Source organism: Cydia pomonella, chromosome 3, assembly GCF_033807575.1.
Source record: "Cydia pomonella isolate Wapato2018A chromosome 3, ilCydPomo1, whole genome shotgun sequence".
In the NCBI taxonomy this organism is placed as follows: Eukaryota; Metazoa; Arthropoda; class Insecta; order Lepidoptera; family Tortricidae; genus Cydia; species Cydia pomonella.
The window spans coordinates 5,582,143-5,608,408 of NC_084705.1; the positions used below are offsets into that span (position 1 = coordinate 5,582,143).

General features: G+C 38.0%; 1 protein-coding gene across 50 annotated transcripts in view; it reads right to left on the reverse strand.

Annotated features, from left to right (window-relative positions):
- LOC133515885 (protein tramtrack, beta isoform) overlaps positions 1 to 26,266 on the reverse strand; it is a 526,149-nt gene that overhangs the window by 493,634 nt on the left and 6,249 nt on the right. Inside the window, exon 5 of one of the 50 annotated variants that reach the window (XM_061848473.1) lies at positions 1,041 to 3,469. The exons of 44 other annotated variants lie outside the window; for them this stretch is intronic. In XM_061848473.1, coding sequence (XP_061704457.1) covers positions 3,159 to 3,469 — 311 coding nt within the window. In that variant the 3' untranslated portion in view covers positions 1,041 to 3,158. Of the gene's footprint in view, positions 1 to 1,040; positions 3,470 to 3,644; positions 7,324 to 7,559; positions 9,070 to 10,374; positions 10,665 to 11,348; positions 11,691 to 11,893; positions 12,563 to 26,266 lie in introns of those variants that run through there. 5 more of the 50 variants (XM_061848459.1, XM_061848475.1, XM_061848484.1 and 2 more) reach the window with 5 other exon arrangements.

A 26,266-nucleotide genomic window follows, 5' to 3' on the forward strand; every position in this document is an offset into this window, starting at 1 on the left:
CCATTTTCAATCAAAATAGTACATGTACCATATTCAAACAAAATAGTACTTCAATAAAGCGCCATTGCAATAAAGATTTATAAATTGTTAATGAGTAGGGGAGGCCCGGTATGGTCGCCACAGCTGCCATAGTAAACCTCAAAACTAACGAAAAAGTTCATAGAGTCATTCATTACGTAAAGAAGAAGGCCTCTTGCGATCTTTCGACACCGGTAGATAAATCATAAATTATTTATTTGCGTGAATAGGGTCAGATTACAGTTGTTGTATATACATAAAGTTATTAGGTCGTTTATTAGTTGTTTATTATAACTGCTGTGACGCCTGTGACAACCAACATCTGAGACAACCATACCCGGCCCGCCCATAGTCAATAGGGTACTGACTGACTCTACTTGAATGTCGATTGTCGATAAGGGCCTCTGGCATTATTTTTTCACCACACCAACTGGTAAAGGCCCTCTTGACTGGTCAAAAACGAATGAGAGAGTTGCATTTTATACACATGTGGGGCAAAGTAATCAGATGCAAATTTTGAGTTGTTTCATTATGTTAGCTAGTGGAATTGACTTTTAAATGATGATTTTGAATGATTATTTTTTTATTACGTTAATTTGGATTTTATTTCTATTTGAATTTTTGGTATTTCTTAGTTAAGTAGTAGTTTCCTCGTGTTGGTGCGGTGAAAAATTGTGTGTTTCACTCGGAGGCAAAGTTTGTTTAACCCTCGTGCATTGAAACCCTCGCAACGCTCAAGATTCCATAGAATCTTTCGATTGCTCGGGTATCAATATTAGCACGAGCGGTTAAACAACAACTTTACCCCCTTGTAAAACAAATAACTATTTTCGTGCAGACAAAATGAAAACTTCGACTGCTTAACTAAATGTACAAATAACACTAAGTAGTTAACAGTTACGGAGATTAGCGATAGTTAGGATGAAAGCACGTCCTGCTAACCAGAATACGAGTATGACATCTTTAGTCTCAGTTAAACTGTACACCGATATCTGTAGAGTTTACAGAAATAAAACGAGTCGTTAAATTTAAACATTAACTTTAATTAAACCATAAGGAGTAATACTCGTGATAAATGTAACGATGTCTTTTAAATTTATATAAAAGGTATCAAAATTTCATTTTCTTTTTATATATTTTATATGTAAATTTGTAAAGCCCAGGTAAATTTATATAGGAATGTTTCAGTACATCAATTATTATAATTGACAATGGACCCATTGTTAACAATAAAGGCACTTTTACTTAACAATACATCTACTTAATACCAACATGGAATAAATATGCTTAAATCATACAACTCTTAACAATACGATAAGTACATAATAAAAGTCAGTAAAATTTGTTTTGTAATAAAGATATAAATTTCTTATTTGCATATTTTTTCAAAAGATATACATAGTCGGATTGGCTTTTATTTCCGTACTTTTAAAACGTATCATTTTAATGCGTCTTTGAAGCAACTTGTCTCGTGTGTGCAAAGGAAAGAAATTTCACATTAATGTTTATAAAAGCATAGCAAAGTATCAACTATAAAGTTTAGGGTCACGTAGGCTAACTGTTTACTTTGAAACATACAATCTAAGCAACAACCTATTATACACGGTACCCGTGAGTATTGCGAGAGATTTTAACAGTATATTCCTGATCATATTTAAAGACTAAAATATCCTATAAACTTTTATGGAATTCACCTAATTTCAGAGTTAAAGCCACTTAAAAAAAACATCTTTTTATTGTTACTTAGTGCAAAACGCCTTTTTGATGGCGATTTTATTTTATTTTTTTATTTTATTTCAATAAAATACAGTGGATACTGACTTAATATTAAATACAACGTCCCACAAAACTGTTTGCACAGTTTGACTGTGGGATGCGTGGGGCTATACTAGGTTAGGTACATAATAATCATAAAGTCTAATTATTTGTAGAGGCAAAAATTGGATAGGTATGTGTTAAATGCTATCAAGGTAATGTTGGAACAAAGCTCTTTTAAATTTATTTTTATTTTTCTCCTGTCTGATAGTTGCAGGTAAGGTGTTGAGTAAGTATGGTAAGCGCTTCTCGATGAGCCTGTCTCCATAGTAATTGCTTACTCTGAGAACAGCATACTTACCTGCAGCTATAGACCTGGTGCCATGATTATGGCTCATTTGATATAAGTTACTCTCTTGATTGCCGTGTTGTGCCACTATGACACCTAGTCCCAAATATCCGTATTGATAGATGTCAAAGTGACATTTAACACTTGGCAAAACATAGGTTTCACAAAAACAAAGTTCAAAATGTTTTTGAGTTACAGTTTAACAAATATCGTTTACATTTTATGTACAAATACATTTTGTTTGTGAATTTGACCTAAACTCATGTAACATTTTTTCCTTCTTTTGACCTCAGAAATGCGTGGTTAAAATCTCTCGGATTCCTCGTGGGCACCTTATATTTACAGTCAGGAGTAGCAATTAATATCGACAAGAAATAAGATCCTGAAAAAGTCAAATACGACTTTACTATCAAGAAATGTAATTATTGTGTAGGTATTGAGTCTTTTTATGTTTACTGCATACTATACCACTCATCTTGGCCAAAGGCACCACACAAGCTAATATCTATAACATATTAACTTCACAAGATGAATTCTAGGCAAATTGACCTACAATTAAAGACAATATCGAGAACGCAACTCCAACTAGAGGAATGCTATCAGAATACTAGAGTCAAAAAGAACCTTAAATCTACACATAATATAAATTTAAGGCACGTCGTCACCAATCAAAAGAAATTCGCCATTCTATCACAATATTCTAATCTATAAACTAGCGTTTATTCGTCTACATAACTACATTGCTTTTCATAAGAACGTTTATATCTAAGTGTAACAGTAACCTAGTAATAATGTCTTCTGTAAAGCTTAGACCTTGTCCTAACTGAACCGTCAAACACGACAACGCGACTTACTGACATTTGTCTTACGTCGCGTAAATATCTTATTAGCGTATTAAATTCGGCAGTAGTCTGCATTCAGAAACGTTAAGTTGAGAGGCTAATATGAGTCCAATATGATCGGAACGAGCGCAACGCACATATATTGGTATCAAAGTTTACGTTTCTAAATATTTTCATCCAGCTAGAACAACAAGTTATTCATTGAGCGAGGCGTCCATGATAGCCATGGCATCGAGACTTACGCCGATAGGCGTGTGCAGCGGAGTGTCCAGCTGCTTGCGCGCAGGACGGCGGGCGGGCGCGCCGAGCGCGCGCGGTGGGTGGTTGTGCATGCCCTTAACTGCCACCACGCTCGACCCCAGCATGTGGATCCGCGCCTTACAGTTTGTCTTCTTTGACGTGCACCGCCAGATCACCTTGTCTCGCAACTTCGACTCCTCGCAGAATGGAAACGTGTTTACCATCATGATTATCTTTCCTCGCCGTGATTTTAGAAATTTAATTCCTGCGGAGAAACATACCACGGTCAAAATATATGTAAAAGGTCTAGATGGTACAAAACTACCTCCACCCAACACCGCCTCTTTAAAAAAGGATGAGGTGATTGAATAAAACACGAAAAATTCAATGTTCTTTTATGCAAACGGGATTTAAACTAACGAGATAAAAAAAACTAGCGGTTATTGATAAGTACAATTTAATATGATTCCACAAAATACCCCGTACACGAACAAAAATCTTATCATTAAAATGGTAGGTATGAAATTACACTATTAATAATAATTGTAGATTTACGAGTAGTTAACAGTAAAATGAGGTAGATAAATTGTGAGGTAAAGGTATAGTCCCACCCGTTTGTTCACCCACCACCAGGCTAGTGTTCGTCGCGCTCACGAGGACGTTGTTGGACATGATATATGCCAAGAGCAGCGAATGCTTCCCCAACGTCGATAAACGCTAGCGTGCCGGAGGGTCCGACAGCGGAGCGGGCGCGACAAAAACACGACATCATACACTTACGAGATTCATAAATTATTTAACAACATGAGCAATTCAACACACTTACCGCAATCTCCGATCAGACCAAAACTTATATAGAAAAGTTACATTACCTACATCGATTCACAAATATAATGTTAATAAATGGAAAACAGTGAATGTTAGTAATTTCACATTATAAATAGTACACCTAGCTACGTTCAAAAATATATGGCTAAGACGATTAGATATTCATAAACGAATAACATTATGAACTCATTAAATTAGTGCTTATTGTAAACTCTGTTTTAAGTATGTAGGTTTATTTTATTTATTTGATCTGATTCGAATACACACACCTATTTTAGTGAAAGTGCCAACTAAAGTTCATATCATTTAAATAATTGACGAATATTAGGTAGTGATCAAAGAGAGTAGAGACGTATACCTAATGTTAAACCTTTAATTAACCCTAATTAGCATCTAGATCTAAATCTATTTATTATAAACTGTCACCACGGCTTCATTAGATTACAAACGATTCGCCTAAAGTATTTGGTCTAGTTTATTATTATGTTCACCAATGGTCTTAGGTATCGACCACTCCCAGGTATTTACACGATTATTGCGATTAAATCATATGGAAAATACAAATTAAAATACACTAGCTTATACTAAAGCTCCAATAGCCACGATTAAGTTTATATCAGATTAGAAAGCCAAATTTATTATTTTACGTCATTGTTTAATTGCAATTCTTCAAACCTGATCAAAACTTAATTGAAGCTAGTAAATAAAATGTGTATAAATAAATCATTAGAGCCGTGTAATATTAATTCGTAAAACATTGTAAATATAGTTGTTTAAAATAAATGGCGAGTGATCCGCACTTGGCTATATGCAGGTACACAGAAGTAGAGTGGACGACCTATTCCATGGGGGCGGGCAGACATAGGATTTAGGTGCAACGGTACAATACATTTGCATTCATGAATCGCGTGTAAAAACTAAGAACTTTTTATATTGCATTCCGAGAATATATTGCATTGAGAGGCAAATTTCAGAATCATAGCGCTAATTAGTGAATCCACGAAAACACAAATGAAATAGTTTGGTGTTGGTGACTTTAATGAGCGGTCGTTCGCGTCACCTGAAGCCTATCAACCTGCGCCTTCCCCCATGTGTACAACCGTCCTTGAAGTCACCTTAAAGTCTAAATAGTACGTTCTAGATAATTTATTCAATTTATTCACAAGTCAAGACCCTATAGCCACTAAGTTTTCTAAATAACAATAGAAAATAGTAAAATTTGTACTTGAATCGGAGACGTAGACATAAAAGTGGCCATATTCCTATTGAATAATAGTTCGACAAGTAACAAATTATTTCTTTAAAAAACAATCAATAAAATATATTTAGACAACAGTTACAAAAAGAGTCTATTTATATTATACGTCGTTAACAGCTAACGATCGAGTAGGTCACAAGTTAAAACTAAGTAAAGAGGTATTTGAGTTTCTATAATAGGTAAATGAAGGGCGCGCCGGACCCTGCGCGGCAGCCCGAGGCCCCGTCCCGGCGCGCCCACTAGCCTAGCTTACCCTAGCCTACGCTACACACCTTACTCGAGTAAAGCTTCTGAGTATTCAATCATGTATATAAAAATTGTATAATTAAACTAATATACTGTATAACCCGTATAAAAAAGTGAAGAGGTAGTTGATTGAGCTTAAGTACTTAAAATCGATCCATTTAAGAGCACAACTGCATCGACTTAACTCAGTGTCGAGGAGCGCGAGCGCGCGAATATCATCTCCCCGGGCGTCTGCGCCGGACGCCCGGACAATATTCATTGAGGCGGACGTCTAATTCTCTAAGTAGCAATAGCTTTTATTCTTATAAAAGTACGAAATTGTAAAGTATAAACTCTCAAAATAAATTAAGTATCTTAAGTACATTCAGTCCGGGGACACATATTGCTTTCATCCGAACTTCGTACATGTCTCAGTCGCCGTCGCGTCGCCGACGGCCGCGGCCGCCGGCCTGGCCTCGCACCTGTGCTGACTCCTATCCTACCAGTGTACATCCCTATTCCTGATCCTGTTTGACGACTATCCTGACTGCTAACCAGCTTGCTAACCTGATACGTCCCTTCCTCGTCTTGCGCTACAACGCGTTTCTGTTTCCTTGACGATGATGCTCGGATCGATTGAGCCAATATTAAACGAAACGCTAAAAATGGCCATATCCTGACAAAAACCTACGTATTTAGCTTCACATCCATACGAGCTGACACTTAACATTCAGATTTCTTACACATTTAACACCCCTTAGCCTTTCTAAACGATTCGATAAATAGCCCACACCTATCTTAATGATCTCGAAGATATACTAACCTACACGTCACGACGATGACCTTTCACTGGATCCATCAGGTATAATCCTTCCACTGGTCGCAATTCCGAAACACCACATAACTTACCATATACCGTGACCTAAATGACGTTTCACATACATCCATATTACCAACATTAAGTAACTTGACAATAGCCACCGCTCAAATCTAAGCAAACGACACCTTATCCCCTTATATATAATCACTAGTCTAAATAAATTATGCTATTTCGTGTGCCAATAGGCTGTCAGAAAATTTTCGAAGTTCGAAAGTTTTAGTTTCGTGAACAGCGCCTCAAATTGTGAGCCGGCTGAACAATCGGCAATATCATGTAAAAGAACTTTCTTTCAATCATAAAATCGTACACGATTTCGTTTAAATGACTTAAAGATTTTCAGCCAAGTCATGTTTCATCCACGAGCGAGCATCGAACTTCAGAGCAAAAGTCGTGTGCGATTTTGAAGATCTCGCCTAATCCTCCTCATTGCAAGGGGTATCGACCAGCAGTGGCTTGGCGGCCGAGTTGTGCTGCGGGGGCGCCGGCAGCGCCAGCGAGTTGGGTGAGGCCTGCGCCGGGCCGCCGGGGGCCGCGTTTGCCGCGGCGTTGGCGTTAGCGGAAGCTGTGGCGGTGGCGGTGGCGTGCGCGGTGGCGGCGTACAGCGCCAGCGCGTGCTGCAGCTGAAGCAGCTGGTGGTGGGGGTCGATAGGCGCGGGCGCGCGGTGTCCGCTCTGGTGCGGTGTTCGCACCACGTAGCGGCCGTCGGCGAAACGACGCACGTTGGGCGGCGCGTGGTTGTGCGAGTAGCGGGAGCGCACGATACGCTCGTGGCCCTCGGGGCCCTCGGTGTTGACGTCGGCCAGGCAGCGCGAGGTGAGCCGCGACGAGCAGTACCACTGCTTGCGCCCGTGCGCCAAGTTGTTCTTCAGCCGGAACGTATACCCGCGGTGCAGCAACAGCCGACCCTTGCCCGCGCGGATGAATTTTGCTAAAAAAAATCATTCATTAGTATTGCCTGTAAAACTAGCAATTCTGATAGCCAATACTTAACTAGTATTAACATGCATAAAGGTGACACGAGCAGAACTCGTTTGACTTTACATCATTTTGAGAACTAATATTATAATATGGGTAATTTGTGTAGGTAAACCATATTAAGTAAAACAATCAATTGATAATGTAAACTTTATTATTTAAATTTTTCAATTGATTAAATAAAACGCCTTGAGGTTTGGCCTATTTATTTCACTTGCACAAATAACACGTACACTCGGTTCCAACATTAGATAAGTTTTACTAATAAAATAACTTAAAAGAGTTTTTGATTCTCTATGAGACAATAATACTAAATGAGCAATAAATATTTGGCACATGCTTAAATCATTGGGACAAAATATTTCACCCTAAAACACGAGGTTTAGGAAAGGAAGACAAAGTATACAATTTGCAAACACCCGTCTTAAATATAGAGCGTTATAGTTGATTTTTATGAATAAATAAAATAATATTATTGAGTCGTAACATAGAACACAAAAACAAAAAATAATGCAAAATAATGGAAGACTAACTTCGATGAACACTACCTATGCTTATCTTATCATCCACCTACTTACTTAATACTGACATTAAAAAATTACCTTTGTACCGATTTAATCTTAAAATAAATAGGTTGTTTGGTACTTATCAAACACCATACATAACAATTCAAAATTAGCTACTTGGCACCTATTTTACATTAGAAAATTGAGATCATTCACCAGTGAGCCTTGTATAAACCTTATACACTAATTTCCATGATTAGTAAATAAATACTTTTTGCATAGTGACTAGGTTAATAACTAAACCGAAATTAATCAATTGTAGGTTTTATTTGGCACTGGATAAAGGTAAATCAAATACTGGTTAGTTATTCGACTGTAGACGTTTTACTATTTCCGGCATTTCACCACGTAGTTATGGTAGGTACTACGCCGAGTAACGGACATCATATACATAAATTATGCTATAAAAATATAAAGCCTTTACCTACTTTGTGACTTCATTTGTAAACCAGTATTATATCCCTTTTTCTATTATAACTAATAACACATGACGTTGTCGAATAGACATACCATTCCTACTCACTTCAGAGAAGATGAAGAAATTAATTAGATGCCTTCACTTATTTTCCTTAACGCCTCGATTTCCAGACAAGTCCAAAACCTCTACATTTCAGGGGTTTTGAACGTTATCGCATACATCAGACTTGCCTTTCTCAAGACGGAAAATCGCGTCCGCGAGAGTTAAGAGGTTAAAAATATGAAAAAGAGTTTAAAAAAATACGAAACAGGACATTATTACTCGGAGAATTCGTAGTTATAGCTCAGCAATAGGAACGTGGTCACTACAGGAATTGAAAAAATCATAATGTAGTTAAACAAGTATTAGTATTTGACTACCCAAGCGTTTGGGTCGAAATTATCGAAATCCAAACGAGGCGGACGCGGCAAGAGCAGCGGCACCGGCGGTTCGCCCTGCTTGGCGGGGCGGCGGCCGGAGCGCGCCGCGTGGTTGTGCTCGCCCACCAGCTTGTGCAGGGTGCCCTTCTGCGTGTAGGCCTTGCAGCCGCAGCCGCCCATGGTGCAGCGCCAGCGCACCACGCCCGAGCGCATGGTGTGCGCGGCGTAGAAGCTGCGTCCGCGGACCCACAGCCGCGGCCGCCCGCCCGGCCCCACGCAAAGCCGCACGTACTTCTCTACACACACAAAACGTACCCTTACGCACTGTTTGACCGTACCCACAACATGCAATGCATCACGTATGTATACATAGGAGAAAAGGCTTTTTAGTTTTACAGTAACTTTCAGCATTACAATATTAAATGAAATGTGTTTTTCCTTTGAAGCTCAAATTCCTTTTCTCCTATGTTTCACCCTTATTACGCCCAAAGCAACATGCAATCGTTGTCAGTTAGGTTAAATGAAAGCGTTGTATGGGATATGAGGTTATTTTTTAAACACTGAACACAAAAACAGTGTATTTACATTATACTAGTACGCCAGCATTACAATTACAACCATAGTACCCGGTATTTTGACCCAAATTTCTTGCTTACTAATTAAATTCTAGCTACATTATTGCTTTCATTCCATCTGTACTTTACCCATAGATCATCGCAAATCCTTCAAACGCTTACATAATTGTGCTTTTTTAATGATCTTGCTAAGTATCAAATTCAAATTAAGAAATATCACTTATTATGTCCCACGTAAATACTGACTAGACGTACCATAGATAAACAGCTTATTATTGCTGATTAAGCTCTTTAACTTCAAATTAATTAATAATCAGATAAGTACAATTAGTGGTATCATTATTATTGCTAGCTGACTAGAAACTGAAATCCTCACACTTACCTAATTTACTAATAAAAAAATATTTGCTACGTAATTACTAAAATATCTAAGTATATACATACAACGAGATCCAAAATCGCTTAGTACGGCCTAAGCGTCACATTTGAGAGCACCCTGCCACACGAGTCAATAACAATAGGATCATAACTGGTTGCAATATCTTTTGCTCAAAATTCATCTTTGTGACTTTACCTTTGACCAACCAATCTTAATTTATCAGAAACTATGTAGGTAACCAGCTTTTCTCGTTAGTAACCAACAAATTAAAAGCTTAATGGCTATGCTTATCTCAGAGAACGCGAGCAGGCATTTCTTTAGTAGGGTCAGCTGCAGAGAAAAGGTGCCACCCGTACAAAAGGTAAACTTCTATGCAGGGGTGGTACCTATTCTCTACAACTATACCTTAGTATGACAGCATATAAGTATAGCTAAGACTAATCGCCCGCGTAAGTACTCTCTTCAACACCACATGTGAAACGGTTAGACAAAACCCAGCACCAGCACGACATGCATTTCATCAATGTTAGTGGAATTATTAAATTAACTGAACTAGTTGAACTACGTTACAATAAATGTTAAAATATTAGCGACGTATCTTATAAATAATGTGTTCTCAATTTCGACTCCAGATCGTGAAGCAGGCAACGTGATTGGTTAGATTATTCGTCTAGAAGAGCCTTCGCCTGAGCAGCGAGAGCGGCGTGGGTGAGGGCTCTCTGCGCTGCGCTGGCGCTCGAGGGCTGGGGCGGGTCGTGCGAGTGCACGTTGCTGAGCGCGAAAATGCGGTCGTGCAGCGTGTGCGCGTACGCGCGGCACGTGCGCCGCGTGCAGCGCCACCGCACCTTGTTCTTCTCCGGAAACACCTTCTCAGCGTAGAACGAGAACCCGCCTAGCTTCATGTGCCTCCGCCCGCGGTTCGATATCACGAACTCAACTGGAAAATACCACCACCGTCACTAACTGCGCCCTTATGTTATGCTAGCATGCAGATTGGAGTTAGATATTAGTAATTAATAGATGATAAATAAAATTGACACGCAGTGAAAGAAGCATGAAGTACTGAAAGAAAAAAATATGTTTAAGGGTAACTATAACCTGAGAATAGACGGGATTCACTGACGTACTGATAAAGCTACAATCGCTTATTCCAACTAAATATAACAAACCTCTGTCTGCTTATTGGATCGAAGCAACGATCTCTTAAATTTCAGACTGAAATGCTTACGTACGAGAGGTAATAAAAAATAAAAAACTTAATTGGTAAATTTTTTAATTATAACATTTTCTTAGTACGTTATTAGACTAAGCCAATTAATGATTAGGGTTTATTTTAAATTCTATTTTTTTCTTTTTGTGCCTTAAGATTCGTTGCCTAAGTCTCCATAGCACCCGAGCATTGTACTTCTCATCGGGAGTTAGATCATTAATTAGCCTTTTTTTCGCGTGATAATTCGCTCTTTTCTTAGATTTGTACTTTTCGTACATTTCAGGATTAAGTTTAACTTTTTGTTTATACCGTCTCTGCCTTTCTGCCGCCGTTAGTGGCATTCTTACTGGAACAAATAGTGTCAATTATAAAAGTTTTGAAGACAGATATCTCCGATACAAAAACACGACATAGCCAAGCCGCCCATATAGTTTAGAATTTTTGGTTAAATACATAAATATACTGGTATTTTTCCATAGACACGAAGCATTTATTGAGTGGCAACGATTTCAATGAGACTTTCGACGGTGGCGTGCTGATCGAGCTGCGGCGGGTGCGGTGGATGGTTGTGATGGCCGGCGCGTGCCAGCAGGCGGCCGTCAGCGGTCAACGCGCGCGCAACACAGCCTCGCGCGCGCGCGCGGCACGACCAGTACACGCGCGCGCCGCGCCGCTTGCGCGCCACGAACCCGTGCCCGTCCAGCAGCAGCGACGGCGCACCGCGCCGCGTGACTGTGTAACGCACCTCCGACGCTGCGTAACAAAATGCTCCTGATACAAGACCTCCCGTCTTAGCTATGAACCTGATACCACCATCGAAATTAGTATCACTGTCGTTACTACTATATTCCTTTCTCATAGGTAACTTATAACGATGGAACAAACGCTTATTCTACCTGACAGTCTCAATCAAATGAGACACAGCTATTTTGCCCCAGGGGAAAGTAAAGAATACATAAGTCTTAATTCATTTATTCAAGTCCTAACTTACACTCTTAAGGCTAACGGATCACAATGCTGATTACAATTAGAACATTTAATATTAAAAAACACTCATCGTGACTGCTCATTTTTCTCAACAACAAAGTTAGTAATAGGTTTTTAAACACGCGACCTATTCCAATCGTAATTCCTTGAATCACTATGAGAAATTTCAGTTCTCTCAACTATTTGTCAACATTTCATGAAACGCATGATTGCTAATAAACCAAAATTCATAGTTTTACAAAAGTTCCTCACACATGCACTCACTTCAAAAATAATTGACACTCATGCAAACATTAAACAAAAATAAATACAAAATAATTTTAGGGTAGGGTAGAGTCGATGGCAAGTCTAAACCGAAGGGCAAGTGACTACTTCCCCGAGGTCATATTTTCGGGTTATTTTCTCCAGGTGGTTCTCTTCGTGATTATGTACGGGGTTGGTGACCTTTAGGACGTTGTTTTTAGAGGTGATTCTGGCGCGACAGCGTTTACCGTACTCCATACAGCGCCAGAACGTCCTGCCGCTCCGCACGCTATCCGTCACAAAAATGTACGTGTCGTGTATCAACTGCAGATGCCCACTTTTCGTTTGAATAAAATGGAGTTCACGTTTTACGTTGGTATTTATTGATCCTAGAACTAAAGAGAAAATAATTTTAATAAATTATGTCCAGAGTCCGTCTCACCTAACTCTGCGCCGACTTTTTTGGTTTAGTCCACCTTCTATCCACTTGACACGTCGCTGCAAAGTTAGCTTGGACTGACTCTATAGTAACAGAATTAATGTTGGTACTGTTAAATTAAAGTAGCCTGAGCACAAAGGTGACTGTGTTTTTATAACCCACATACTATAATGACAGATCAAATGGCAAATCTACAACCCAATCACCCTAACCCAACTATCATTTTAGTTTATATACAACCTAGATTAGTTATCAGATTCGCCAAACGAACTGACATACAATCTGGGATATAAAAACATAGCGTAACAATAAAATTAAATTATTTCAGAAATAGTTTATTCATTTAATATCATAATATTATTTTTATGACACTATATAAATAGGTTTCCATGTTTATTGTATCTAAACAGAAATTTTCCTAAGGTGTTAGATAAGAAAAATACCTTAAAATTTAAATTCTCCTTTAACGTGGATTAAAAAAACAATTGTTTGGCACCTTGGACTTGCACCAATAAGCTAACCAAGCAGTTGCTAGTCTAAGGCCCACTTGCACCATTCCACTAACCCACTGTTAACTGGTTAAACCTGGAGTTACCATGGTTACCCGTACAATTAGACACTAGGTTAACCCGTTAAAGTTTAACCGCTTAACCTCGGGTTAGTGGGATGCTGCAAGTGGGATTAAGAGAGCACCATGTCTAGAGGGGCAATCTCAGGAACCAAAGGAATCTGATGAAATACTAGGAATACTTAGATCAGTGGTTCTTAAACTTTAAAACTTTTTTTTTTTACATCTGCCTATTTTATTAATTTTGACATTTATAAGCATAAAAATTATCAGATTTTCAATGACATACATTTGAAAGAAGATATTGTACGCCAAACACTGGCTGATTGTGACGCACTTTATGTAGCATAATAATCATTTCTAATTAATACTCACTTTCATACAATAAATTATTTGTATTTTTTGTACCTACCTACTCGTATTTGTATTTTTCGACGCGTGGGTGACCCAGCGACTTTCAATTCGGTGGTCGCGGGTTCAAACCCCGGCTCATACCAAAGAGTTTTTCGGAACATACTCAAACACTTACACTACCACTACACTTACTGACACTTACTACACCTAGCCCAGTACTACTAACTTTGTGGGCAGAGTCATTAAAACGGCTGAAATGTAATAACTAATTTAATAAATACATACAATGTACTTGAAAAAAAAAGTAATCTTCAAAAGTTGTATGAGACATGCCAAACCCACTCTCATGCATGAGAGAAGGCCTCTGCTTGTCCAGTGGCGAATTTGCCCTAAGGCTCGAGAAGGACCAGGCTTAGGGCGGCCAAGGCTGCCTAATCCGCCACTTTGCTTGACAGTATTAAGTACAGTCAGCGTCAAATACTTTGTAGCAGTCAAAGTGGTCAAATAGTTCGGTACACCATACTAAATATATGGTGTACCGAACTATTTGGCTACTTTGACTGCTACGAAGTATTTGACGCTGACTGTACGTATGTAGGCTGGTGATGAAGATATAATTTTCATTCCCAGGCAACAACAGAATGACACTATCTATGTGATACATTTTGTTCTGCTGGAAATGCCCATGTCTACATAAACCAAGGTCAATGGCATTCAACCCTTTTGCGAAAATAATGATTTGGTTCCTACATAATTCATTAGAAAACTTGATAGTTAACACCAGTCTTCTTCTTCTTCCTCGTGTTGTCCCGGCATTTTGCCACGGCTAATGGGGGCCTGGGGTCCGCTTGACAACTAATCCCAAGATTTGGCGTAGGTACTAGTTTTGATAGGTAACACCAGTGACAAAAAAAAAATTAAGCCATAATGTATCATCGGCCCTGAACAAACTGTGGGTTCAACTACTTTTTTTGTTCTTACCTCCAAAATATATATTTCACTCCCTTACTAGGATGGAAATTCTCTGAGTATTTATAAGTTGTTTTGTGATTTATTTATATGGTTATCTTCCTGTACATTACACCTTGTTGCCAGGCTTGTTGGCGTGTTTACCGCTCCCATATTAGCTTACACAACTAACTAATAAGTCCATCCTAGAGGAGCCGAAAATAAGCACACGGCTCTCTACAATATGTCAAGAATGCGCACTCAGCTTTTTTAGTCATATCATGCGGTCTAAAAAGCATGACATAGAAAGGCAGGTTATGCAGGCACCCATGAGATGGTCTGATACTGTGAAGAGAGTGGTTGGCGGCATGCAGTTGGGACATTCAGTGCGTTTCCCATATGGCTTATGAGTCTTATGACCGCACAATATGGAGATGGAGCATACATGGTTGTGATCCTCAGCAATGAGGGGCCGAGGAAGATGAAGTAGATTGGTTTACACAGCCATGAAAAACGTTGCCCTACCTGACACTGTTCCTATAGTCTGTAATGGACTTTAAGATGATGATGATAATGGTTATCTATTTAACAACAATATACGCAAAAAATAATTCGATCTTAATTATCATTATGATGAGTCGGGCCAAGATCGACAAGAGTGGAAGAAGAAGGAAAAGGCCATACGAGATTCAATCACTAAAAGGCCACAATGATAATGAAGATATATTAGTAATAAAAAGGTTGGCAGAAAATTGACTAAGGTGTTATTGGGTAAATCCAAATGTGGTCAAAGTTCCCTTTTGGAAATACCAAAAATTTGAATGTGATTTGGAAATACCAGAATATACCTTATCTGACTATCAACATGTTACCAGGCTGTAGTGTCTGTGGGCTTAATTATTTCCTTTTTGTATCGCACAATGGCCAACAGCTGAAGGTATAGTACATTCAAAAATGCTCCCGAGACTGAATTTGTATGGTGAGAACCAGGAATTCCCATTTTCAGAACTGATTTTGTATAGATAACCAGTTCCAGGAGCACAACCTAATCCGATATATGTTGAACTTGAAGGACAGTAATTCACCTCCTCATCATGATCTCCCTGAATCAGCAAGAATAAAATTCAAAATTCAAAAACTTGTTCTACAAGCAGGCATCAAGGGCTCTTGTACAAGTCAATACAACATTTATAGTGACATCATATAGTGACATGAAAAATACATAGCAACATTTATAAATGCAACAGCCAATACCTGGATTAAAATTAAATTATAATAATCTTAAAGCCTGCTCAGTAGAGTACAAAAAAATTCAGTACCTTCAAACAACCTGTTACAAATGGAAATCATAATTCCTTTTATTAAATTACCTTTTGATACGGTGCCCAATGTGAAATAGGCCACAGTTTCTCTTGCCTGTCACATTCACAGGGATTGACATTGTTTTCTAAGTGCTAAAGATAGCAATATACTTAGCACTTAGAAACCAACCCAATAGATAATATAGATTGATTTGTGGGGTTGTTTTCCAAGTGCTAGCATACACTGAGTGTAGTGTAGTTACAGTAATCCACAACTCATACCTGTTACATACTTACATAATTATCAGTGATCGGCACGACCCGTGCCACACCGCGGAATTCAAAGAGGAAATAATAATATGGACATGACATGATTCCCAAAAATTAAGAGTTATTTATTATTATTATTATTATTTGTATGTCTCTTACAAATTCTCGGGACCATGTGGTCCCGGGCATTTTGAAGGCGTGCGTGGGGCCGAAGCAAACACGTAGAGGCCCCTTGTAATAAGACAATTTACTCTAAAAGTAATTTGACACCAACCGACGATTATCCCTGTTCACACTATAGCAGTGCACCCAAGGACAAGCCCCGGTTAGTGTAGGACTATTGTAAAAAAAAAGGATACCAAAATAAACCGGGCTATTGGGTTGAGTTGCAAGTGGACTGGTAACCGGGACTATGGAGAATACTATGGCACCTGCCCTGATCATATGTTTTTAAAAACACGACAAAATGGGCAGGTGGTGACTTGCCAACTCACAATATGGGTCCCCGAAAACGGCCGCTCGCACGGAGCGACAAGGGGACAACATTGCGTGAGCGGCTCAGGGTGTGGAGAGGTGTGCGCCGCTTTCTACCCAGTGGCTGTCAGCAGCCACTGTGCCAACTCGCGTCTTATGCAAATTTCACTTCCACCCTGCGAGCATATAGCTCTGACACCCCACTCTGGACGGCCGGTAAAGGCAAGCCAGAGGTGAGAGTCCTGCGGCCCCTGCTCAGTGTTCACTCCAGCCGGCCAATCAAGGCAAGCCGGAGAGAGGGACCTGGCCGACTCTCGGGGGTATGGGACTCAAGGGACGTCACTTCCCATTCAGCTCGCCACAAGCTGCCCTGGGGGCTTATTATTATTATTATTTATAAATGCACAGGCAGCTTATAGCTGATATGTGCACATCAATGTAAATAGAAGCCATAATAATAATATTATAGCCATAATATTTAATAAACTCATAAAATATATAATTTTTCATTAAAGAAAATATTGACAAACTTTGGTTTTATTTTATACCCTGTAAAATATTACGTGCACTCATATACAATTTGTAAGTGTTTTAGATGAACTGATTTAGATGACATCAGAACTAATGCAGATAAAATTTCGAATAAGTCCGCAACCGATGAAGAATGCTTGTAAGAATTCGCTCCACTCACGTCAGTGGAAGTAGAAAGATGTTTTTTGGCATATAAATGCATTTTAGATGTAAAAAGAAATAGATTGAAAATAGAAAACATCGAAAAAATTATGATTTGCTATTATAATTTTATACAGGCAAATGAGAAGTGAAACGTTAATGATTATAAACATAGTTATATTATATATTTATTGTAAAACACATGTTAATTTATTGTATGAGTTCATAATTATATTGTATTGTGCCTACTGGTTATCTGTAACTTTCTTTGTGATTAATTAATTAATGATTATATACAAAATCATTAATCTTATCCCCGTTATATACTTACTGAAATGAGAATATATTATTTTCCTTTACCAATTCGAATGCTGGAATCCCGGGGAATATCCATATTAACATAGTGATTGAGGTCATTGACACCATGTGGCACGGGTCGTGCGGATCACTGATAATTATATTCCAAATAAGTTTGATGTACCTACACAAACATTAGCAATTTCTCTGCCAAGAACCAAATCAAATGCAACTCTGGTCCAGAACTCACTTTCTTCTGATATGAAAAATTATTCAGTTTTCATTGACAGTAATTACTACCAATATTAATAGCACTCTTAATAAGATGACATAGCCAAGAAATTGGGACTGGTTCTGCTATGGCGGGGTGGCCTAGGGCTTCAAGGCATTAACCCAGATAGTTAAAAACGCAGATACAGTGGAAAGCTAAAGAGAATAAATAAATAAATATTATATGACATTATTACACAAATTTACTAAGTCCCACAGTAAGCTCATTAAGGCTTGTGTTGTGGGTATGTAGACACCATGTAATGTAATGTAATGTAAATAGCCTTTATTATTGAAGTCTTCAGTTATCACAAGTAGACACCATGACTCAGGAACAAATATCTGTGTTCATCACACAAAAAAATGCCCTTACCAGGATTTGAACCCGGGACCATCAGCTTCATAGGCAGGGTCACTACCCACTAGGCCAGACCGGTCTTCAAAGATGAAACCCATGTGTGTAAGTATTACTTGCAAATAAAAAGACAAGCTACTACAAACTATACAAACACTCCTTTTATCTTTGATGCATCATTGATGCTCTTACTTGTACAGCAAGCTGTAAAATTTCATGGACACATTATGAATGGAATTCATTCATTAAGTGGTTATGCACATTTGCAGCTGGTTGTACAATACCTATATATGAGTTGCAGCTCAAGCAACCTGGAAGCTAAACATAAATACACCCATTGAAATTTGACAATAATTTAGTGCAAAAATAAAAATGTGGTAGCCAAATCACTTCGCATTGCAACCTAAAAAAGAAAAAGATCTACAGAAATATAATAAATTAATATGTTATTACTGAAACAACTCTACCCAGGGGCATATTTACCCTAGGGCCAACCGGGCCATGGCCTGAGCGCCAATCCGGCAGGGAGGACCCAATAATGAAATTTTTATATTCTTTTATTTAAATTGTTTTTTCCATGACTTCTGGGGCGACGAAACTTATTGGTTGGGGTCGCCAAATTTTAAAATACGCCCCTGACTCTACCACATGCATGCAGGTAGTCACTATCACTATCATGCATACATATTATGCAGATTTAGTAAACAAATATTTATGAGAAAAATTATATTCATTATTCTTGTGTTGTATTTATCCAAGAGAGTTGATTGCTCAGACTAATAAATATGTGTATTATAGGTAACAAAATATAATTCATGTATTTACCTTGAATGAATTATTCCTATGCTTTACACATTACATAAGATATTCGTACTTATCCCAAGACATTACATTTATAAAGAATATACGATCAATTTAAGAAAACGCTATTTGACGTTTCGTTAAACACTAACTAGTTTGCGAGATGTTTACGTGAAATAGAGCATAGTAGTAAAAATTTAGTTGGTGTTTGCGACTAGAAGCTGGACGAATATCAATATATATTTTTTAATGATTCAGTGATAGAAATTTGTATCAAAATTTAAGTTATTCTTCCGTAGAAGTAAATACACGATCCGTGGAATTTTGTAGGTTATGTTTACAAGCTGCAAAACAAGCGCGCAATATATGAAGAACATGGCGTGGAATGAGGATACTTTAATTAAAGTAGACCCCTTAGAACAGTTTACGGCGGATAACTTCGATTCCCGTAAAATACTGAAAGCTAACGGTGGTAGCAGAGATGACAACCTGCAATCGTTTACATGTCGTGTTAACTTACTTGTCGACTTTCTCCATATTTCACGCGTTGAATCAAACCAACAGATAACGCCAAATACACATTAATCATCACTGCACATTCGTTATTCACATTTTCAACACTAATATCACTTCAAAACATTAAATAATTTAAAACATTTGACGTAAACACGCTCAAGGCTGAAACGATAACGCTACTCGAAAATAGCAAACATTTTTTGAACACTGAAGTCTCTGGCACTGATTTAATTGTTCTTTTTCATATAAACCATAATATCATTCACAATTATTAGATTATGTATTAATAATTCTTAAATTAGTAAACAATCATCCAGTGACACAATTGCAACCATAGATCCTACGGCGTAAACGACCACAGATACGACAACAAAACGCAGGCGTTCCGCAGTACGCTTTATTCGGTCAAACAAATAAAACAACTACTAAACGAATCACATGACGATTTTGATTTTATTTTAATGTGTAGTTACAGAATTAATGAAAAGCAATACATCATTTAACTATACAATATGGAATTGATTAAAGCCGGGGGAACGGTTGTGTCCCAGCCAAGCCGAGCCAAGCGAAATGCAAGGCACCTAGTGGCCTTTTCTCGAAGCGCTTCGTCCTTTTTTTTAACCCTCATAACTTGGGTTTGGATTATACTAGATAAACCAAATTTTGGGGATACAGTGTCAATTAGAAGTCAAGTTTCAATTATATAGCTCTTATACTTTAGATTTTATTGATATCTAAAAACCCCGATTTCGTCACTGACTCACTCACTCACAGGTGATCATCAAAACCCTTAAGGTACTTCCTGAATTCCTAGAAAGCTGAAATTTGGTATGTAAGCTAGTATTAGTCCAGAAACAACAAAAAAATCGAAAACTAGGAACTTTTACCCCCCAAACCCTTAAACTAAGGGATAAAAGTTTTTATGTGACTTTCTCAAATTTGGATGCTAGAGGTCTGAAAATGTATATAGGGACTCCTTGTTATAAATAATAAAATAAGTATTTTAGGAGTTTTCGTAAATCACCACGCTATTCCTTCTGTATATCAATGACTTACTGCAAATCAGCGGCATTCATTGTTATGCTGATGATAGTAAAGGTGATGCCTTTTACACTGGCCGCACCAATATCTTTCGGGAAAACGTCATCGAGAGCCGAAACAAACTTGTGTCTGAAATTTGCGCGTTTACCGCTAAAAAGCTATAGTTTGTCGTGTTACTTTGTTTTGAGAGCACTCCCCTGATGACTGCCACAGCCGGTATCGGAATCCTTGGCGTCAAGATCTCGAGTGAACCCTAAATGGGCGCGGTACAGGCTAGTACCGCGCCCATTTAGGGAGTAAGACCAAATTAGCTAGGGAGCGAAAGCTCGGATGTGCTCAACGGATCGAGACAGCCCTTTCACACCGGCCCACCGCCGCAGCTTTATAAGGCGCAGGTGCTCCCACACATGGAATACTGTTCTAATCTATGGGCAGGGGCACCCCAGTACCAGCTTCTCCCTCTGGACCGCGTCCAACGAAGAGCGACTCGAATTGTCGACTGCCAGCGTATTTCGGATCGGCTTGACTCCTTAGCGCTGTGTAGAGATGTGGCCTCGCTCGGCATTTTCTATCGCATACATATCGGGGAGTGCTCCGAGGAATTGTTCGGATTAATCCCTGCCGCTCCTTATTGCCATCGCCCTACACGACAACATTTCCAATGTGGAAATAAACCACTGTGACCGTGACGACCTTCAAACCTTCAAGAAAAGTGCGTACTCCCATCTTAAATGCCGGCAACACACTTACAACCCCTCGGGTGTTGCAGGTGTTCATGGGCGGCAGTAATAGCTTACCCTCAGGTGATCCGTCTGCTCGTTTGCCTTCTCTATCATAAAAAAACTTAACCCTTAAATGCATAGCGATGGATGCAATTTACACAACAAAAACCCATAATTAGATAAAATTCATTGGTTCCTGTAAAATTATAATTTCGATAGTAAGTAAATTATTAACTTTTCCGATTTTTAAATCAAATTTGCGCAGTACTTAAGTTTTAAAAATTTACATTTGCTTTAACACGAAATGGCGGAAAAGTTGACGATTTAGTATATGATTTAGGCGGTTTTTTTTTTTCATATATAAAAAATCGAAGTTAACCAATTTGCGAGACCGAAGTGAATCCATAAGTGTTCCGTGAACAAAGTTTTGTACGGAACACTAAAAACTGCCATGTAGCTATATTGATGACTATCTATTATGACTCTTGCATATAGGTGAAAAAAAAAAACTTTAGTTTTGACCTATATATTTCCTCGCCATGTTTCCTTTAGCGAAATTATAAATTTAAAATAAAATGATATCAGGAGGATGCGGTAGATAACTCGCATGTATTCCCCGACCCCTATTGCTAGAGGCATAAGCCAGGTAAGTAGACTTTCAGCTCATATTGCTAGTGATAGTAGAAGTAGGGTACGCTTTTCGGTTGTAGCTTGTTACTTACGTCTTACGTGGCGCAGACAATAGGCGTAGGCGTCCTTTGGACAAGGTCCGGTTTGCACATAGGCATCCTCTGCATTTAACTCTCTAGAGCCTATAGAGAACGTGCAGTACATGAACTGTAGGGGGCAGCACAGAAGCCCCGTTTATTGGCGCGAAGTGTAAATGTCAAGTTTAAGCTTCCAATATAGCCCACAAGATGGCAGCACCTACAATGCATAAGAAACCGTACGGAACCTGTAGAGGGCAGCACTCGCTAAGGCGTAAGGCGTTCTTTAGGCTTTTGTATATAGGACAACTTTTCGCTCAATTGTCGCAGCCTTTTTTTTTGCTTGTGTCTTCGTTGCACCACGGAATTAAGTAGTTAGTAGTCAATTGGTTCTTTCATAAGTTCTTGATCATAGGTAATAAAATAAATATAGTCAGAAAAGGCTTTCTATGTTATAACTGAGAAAAAATATTGTTTCTTGGTTAAAAGTGCAATTTAGAAAATTTATAAGTAATTATTAGTGCCTAACCTACCTAAGTATAAGTCATAAATAACTAATATGATAATAAGTGAACTTTGTGATATTGTGAACTGTTTACACCCTTGCCAGGGTACATGTATTTGTCATACTGGTAAGCAAATAAGGATGATTTATGCGTGTATGGACTCTAAGGAAATATGGCGATGTATAAAAATGTAAAGATAATAATAAATGAATGTGTGTTTTACAGGTGTAAAACATAAATCTCTGTTTCTCTCTGAGTATTAGAAAGCCAATACTTCAGAACGTTTAAGTATTGTCAAGTCGAAATAGAATAAAACCGGCCAAAAGCATGTCGGGCCACGCTCAGTGTAGGGTTCCGTAGTTACTCTTCCGTCACAATAAGCTAAACTGGAGCTTAAAGTATAGTAAATTATTAACCAAGGGATGAAATGGTACCTTTCACCCGAGTTAAACAAATAGGCAAATTTGCATAATCAGTACCTAATTAAAGTAGTAAGTAGTCTTTTTACTATAACGGGGAAACTTTTTGCGATAACTCAAAAACAGCTAAACTGATCATGTTCACTATAGTTTTCAATTAATGTATTTCTTAAGCTCTACTTCCACGATTTTTTTCATATTTTTTAGAATTATGGTACAAAAGTTAGAGGGGAGGGGACACATTTTTTTTTCTTTCGGAGCGATTATCTCCGAATATATACATTTAAAAAAAAATTGTTGAAGACCCCTATTAGTTTTGAAAGACCTTTCCAACGATACCCCACACTGTAGGGTTGAAGCAAAAAAAACTTTCACCCCCAATTTACGTGTAGGGGAGGGGAGTAAATATAAAAAAAAAAAAAAATTTATTGTACGACTTTGTCGGCTTTATTGATTTATATATCCATGCCAAATTTCAGCTTTCTAGCACTAACGACCACGGAGCAAAGCCTCGGACACATTTCTACTATAGATAAGTAAGTAACATATCTACCAGAATAATTAGTGATATTTATTGATGTTAAAGGAAATTAAGCAGAAAAAATACTATTATTCCATTTATTGCAAGACCCACCTTATTCGAGCTTCCGTTTTTTTGTGGACATTTTTATACTTTGTCAAAAATATACAGAGACATTTTTATTTATTTATACAAGGAATTCCAACAGCTGTAAAAGATTAATTGAACTTTTTAGATAGTAATACAGAGCCAATTACAGGAACTCGCAAATAGAAACTGTATACATAATTACACAGTACACACTAGATACAAAAGCACATGTGGTACAAGATATTACAATATGGAATATATTAAAGTTACAATTTAAAAAAGAGAGCAAAAAAATAGAAATGAGCAATAAGTAAGAACACTTATAATTTATGAAAATACACTAAGCTAAACAACTTAAATTCGCTTTTGGATGAACAACACGGACCGGGCTCAAATACATTAAAGTTACAGGTCACACTCCATAGCATATCACTGCTTGTAACATATTATTTAAAAGCACTGATTGACTAGATTGCGCTTTACACTAGGAATTTAGCAATTAAAAACGTCAATATCTAGATCCTTCGACAAATAGGGTTGTTTCAAATTTTTTTAAACGCTTATAATACGTTCTATATTAACCACACGTTGTACTAAAATTCAACTTTTACCCTAAAAACGGCGTTAAATATGTTAAACAAAATATATTTTGATAGATGCTTTCGCGCCCAAAACGCTCTTTGAAAATTGTATGACGTCACAGTTTACGGTTTGTCTGTTTACACACATTTACCTATACGCACCCATACACAGGTTGTCCACCACCAAAATGGCTACGGCTTGAGTATTAAATTTTGTACTGAGAACAGACAACGGGGCCTTGGTTTATCGAACTGTCAAACCCAGAGTTGTGACGTCATCAGAATCTTCAATGTCGTTTCGACGTGGGTCACGTGATGCGTGTTAAAAGATATTTTAAATTCAATATTTACAAAAATGTGCTTATTAGAGGTCCACTAAAGGTAGTTTAAAATGTTCTTATAATCTATAATAATTTATTCCTGAGATTTGTAGATGGAAACAACCCTATTATTCAAGTTACGAGCTGCGCGACACAGGAAACTATTTTGCCTATAATTAGATAAAGTGCGTTTAACTGAAAGGGGGGGATAAAATCTTTTAGACCGAGTAGGCGTATTGAACGAAAGTTTAGAAAGAAGTTGTGGACAATCAATATTGCCAGTGAGGTGATATTAAGTATATACGTGACATTTGTATACATCGCCATATTTCCTTATAGTAGTTATAGTCCAAACACGGATAAATCATAAAGATCTCTATAAGATCTATCTTAATGCTGCTAGTGGGTCCCTACCCTACTCTAAATATGGTTTTAATTTTTGTATAACAAGCTTTTATCGCCATCCGTACTGTGTAGGTACCGTATTTTAAACCTATGGCCGCCTCGGGTGTCCGTCATAATTGGTTGGATTTTTATTTCGGCGGAATTTCTCAGTTACAGAAAATGTCCTACTGTGCAATAACAGCATGGCATTGGTACAATACTAAAATATAGCCGAACGCTTTCTTTACCTAGTGGTCTTATTTCATATATAGTAGATATTTCCAATGAAACAAAAACCCGGCGAATCGGGAACAATCTCCATCATCAGATTAAACGGATGTCATCATAATGGCTTTTCAAAAATAATCACTTACCTCCTTTTTAGTGCCGTAACAGTAACTCCCTTAACACTTGCGCCATTAAATCATATTTAGGTACCTTTGTATATATCATGTCTTAAAAATCTAAATATTTATTTAGCTGGGGACAGATTTTTGAATTTTGAACGCTCGATTTCGTGTGGCTCTCTTCAATGGAAGCCTTCAAATACCACTAAATTCCCAATTTCTATTGCTCGTATTTCAAAAATGTCAATTCGCCGTTTTCCACAGAATTTCGAGTGACGAAATGGTGCTATATGCTGGATGTTTTTGCCGATTTTCTATTTTGCTTCACCTACATATCTTTTTTTTAATTGACCACTGACTACAGTGACCACTACTGAAGGATTCCTGCACTGTTTATAATTTTTATGTTTTCACCACACCAACTGGTAAAGGCCCTCCCTCCTCAACAACTTTGTCCCCTTGTAATACAAATAACCATTTTATATTGTTTCGTTTAAATAGTATTTTACTAAGCAATAAAGAATAAATTGTATAACAAACCTGGACTGGCTTAGATTAGACCTCATCGCATTCCCATACAAACCGTTACCGTGACGATAATGCTAAATGATATCCTGTTAACTCCCATCAGGGATATAAGGCTCCCAGAAGAGAAATCCATTTTTCACGGTCCAGCGCGGCCTCTTCCAGCTCCGCCCAGCTGATGCCAACTGATGAAGCCTCTTTTCCACTGTGCGCCTCCAAGTAATACTAGGACGACCTTACCCGCTTTTTCCAGGTGAACTTACCGTACACTTACGACTTAGGGTAACCATTACTGTACTCATTTTTACTCGTCGGTAACCCCCTTTTCACCAAGGTATGAATTCTGATATAAGTATGTATCGTTGTCTTTTTTCAAATTATAAAAACTTATTTGTGCACCAATGTGCCTTTCCTCCCTAAGGTTAATTTAAGACCTCGGGACTAGATAGAATGTAGATAACTAATAAAAGCTTCTGTTCATGGAAAACACAAGGTGTCGTTTTGGAGAAAAAAACTGTTTCTAAAAATTTCTTAAAACCATTGTAACTCAAATATCGCCATTTAGTTGACAAAATCTTGGCCCAAAGAGGAAAGAGGTCGAAATAAATGTTTTTCAGAAAATCTATTTAAATAATTTTTCTTTCTACAAAGTCAGCGTCAAATAGTTTGTAG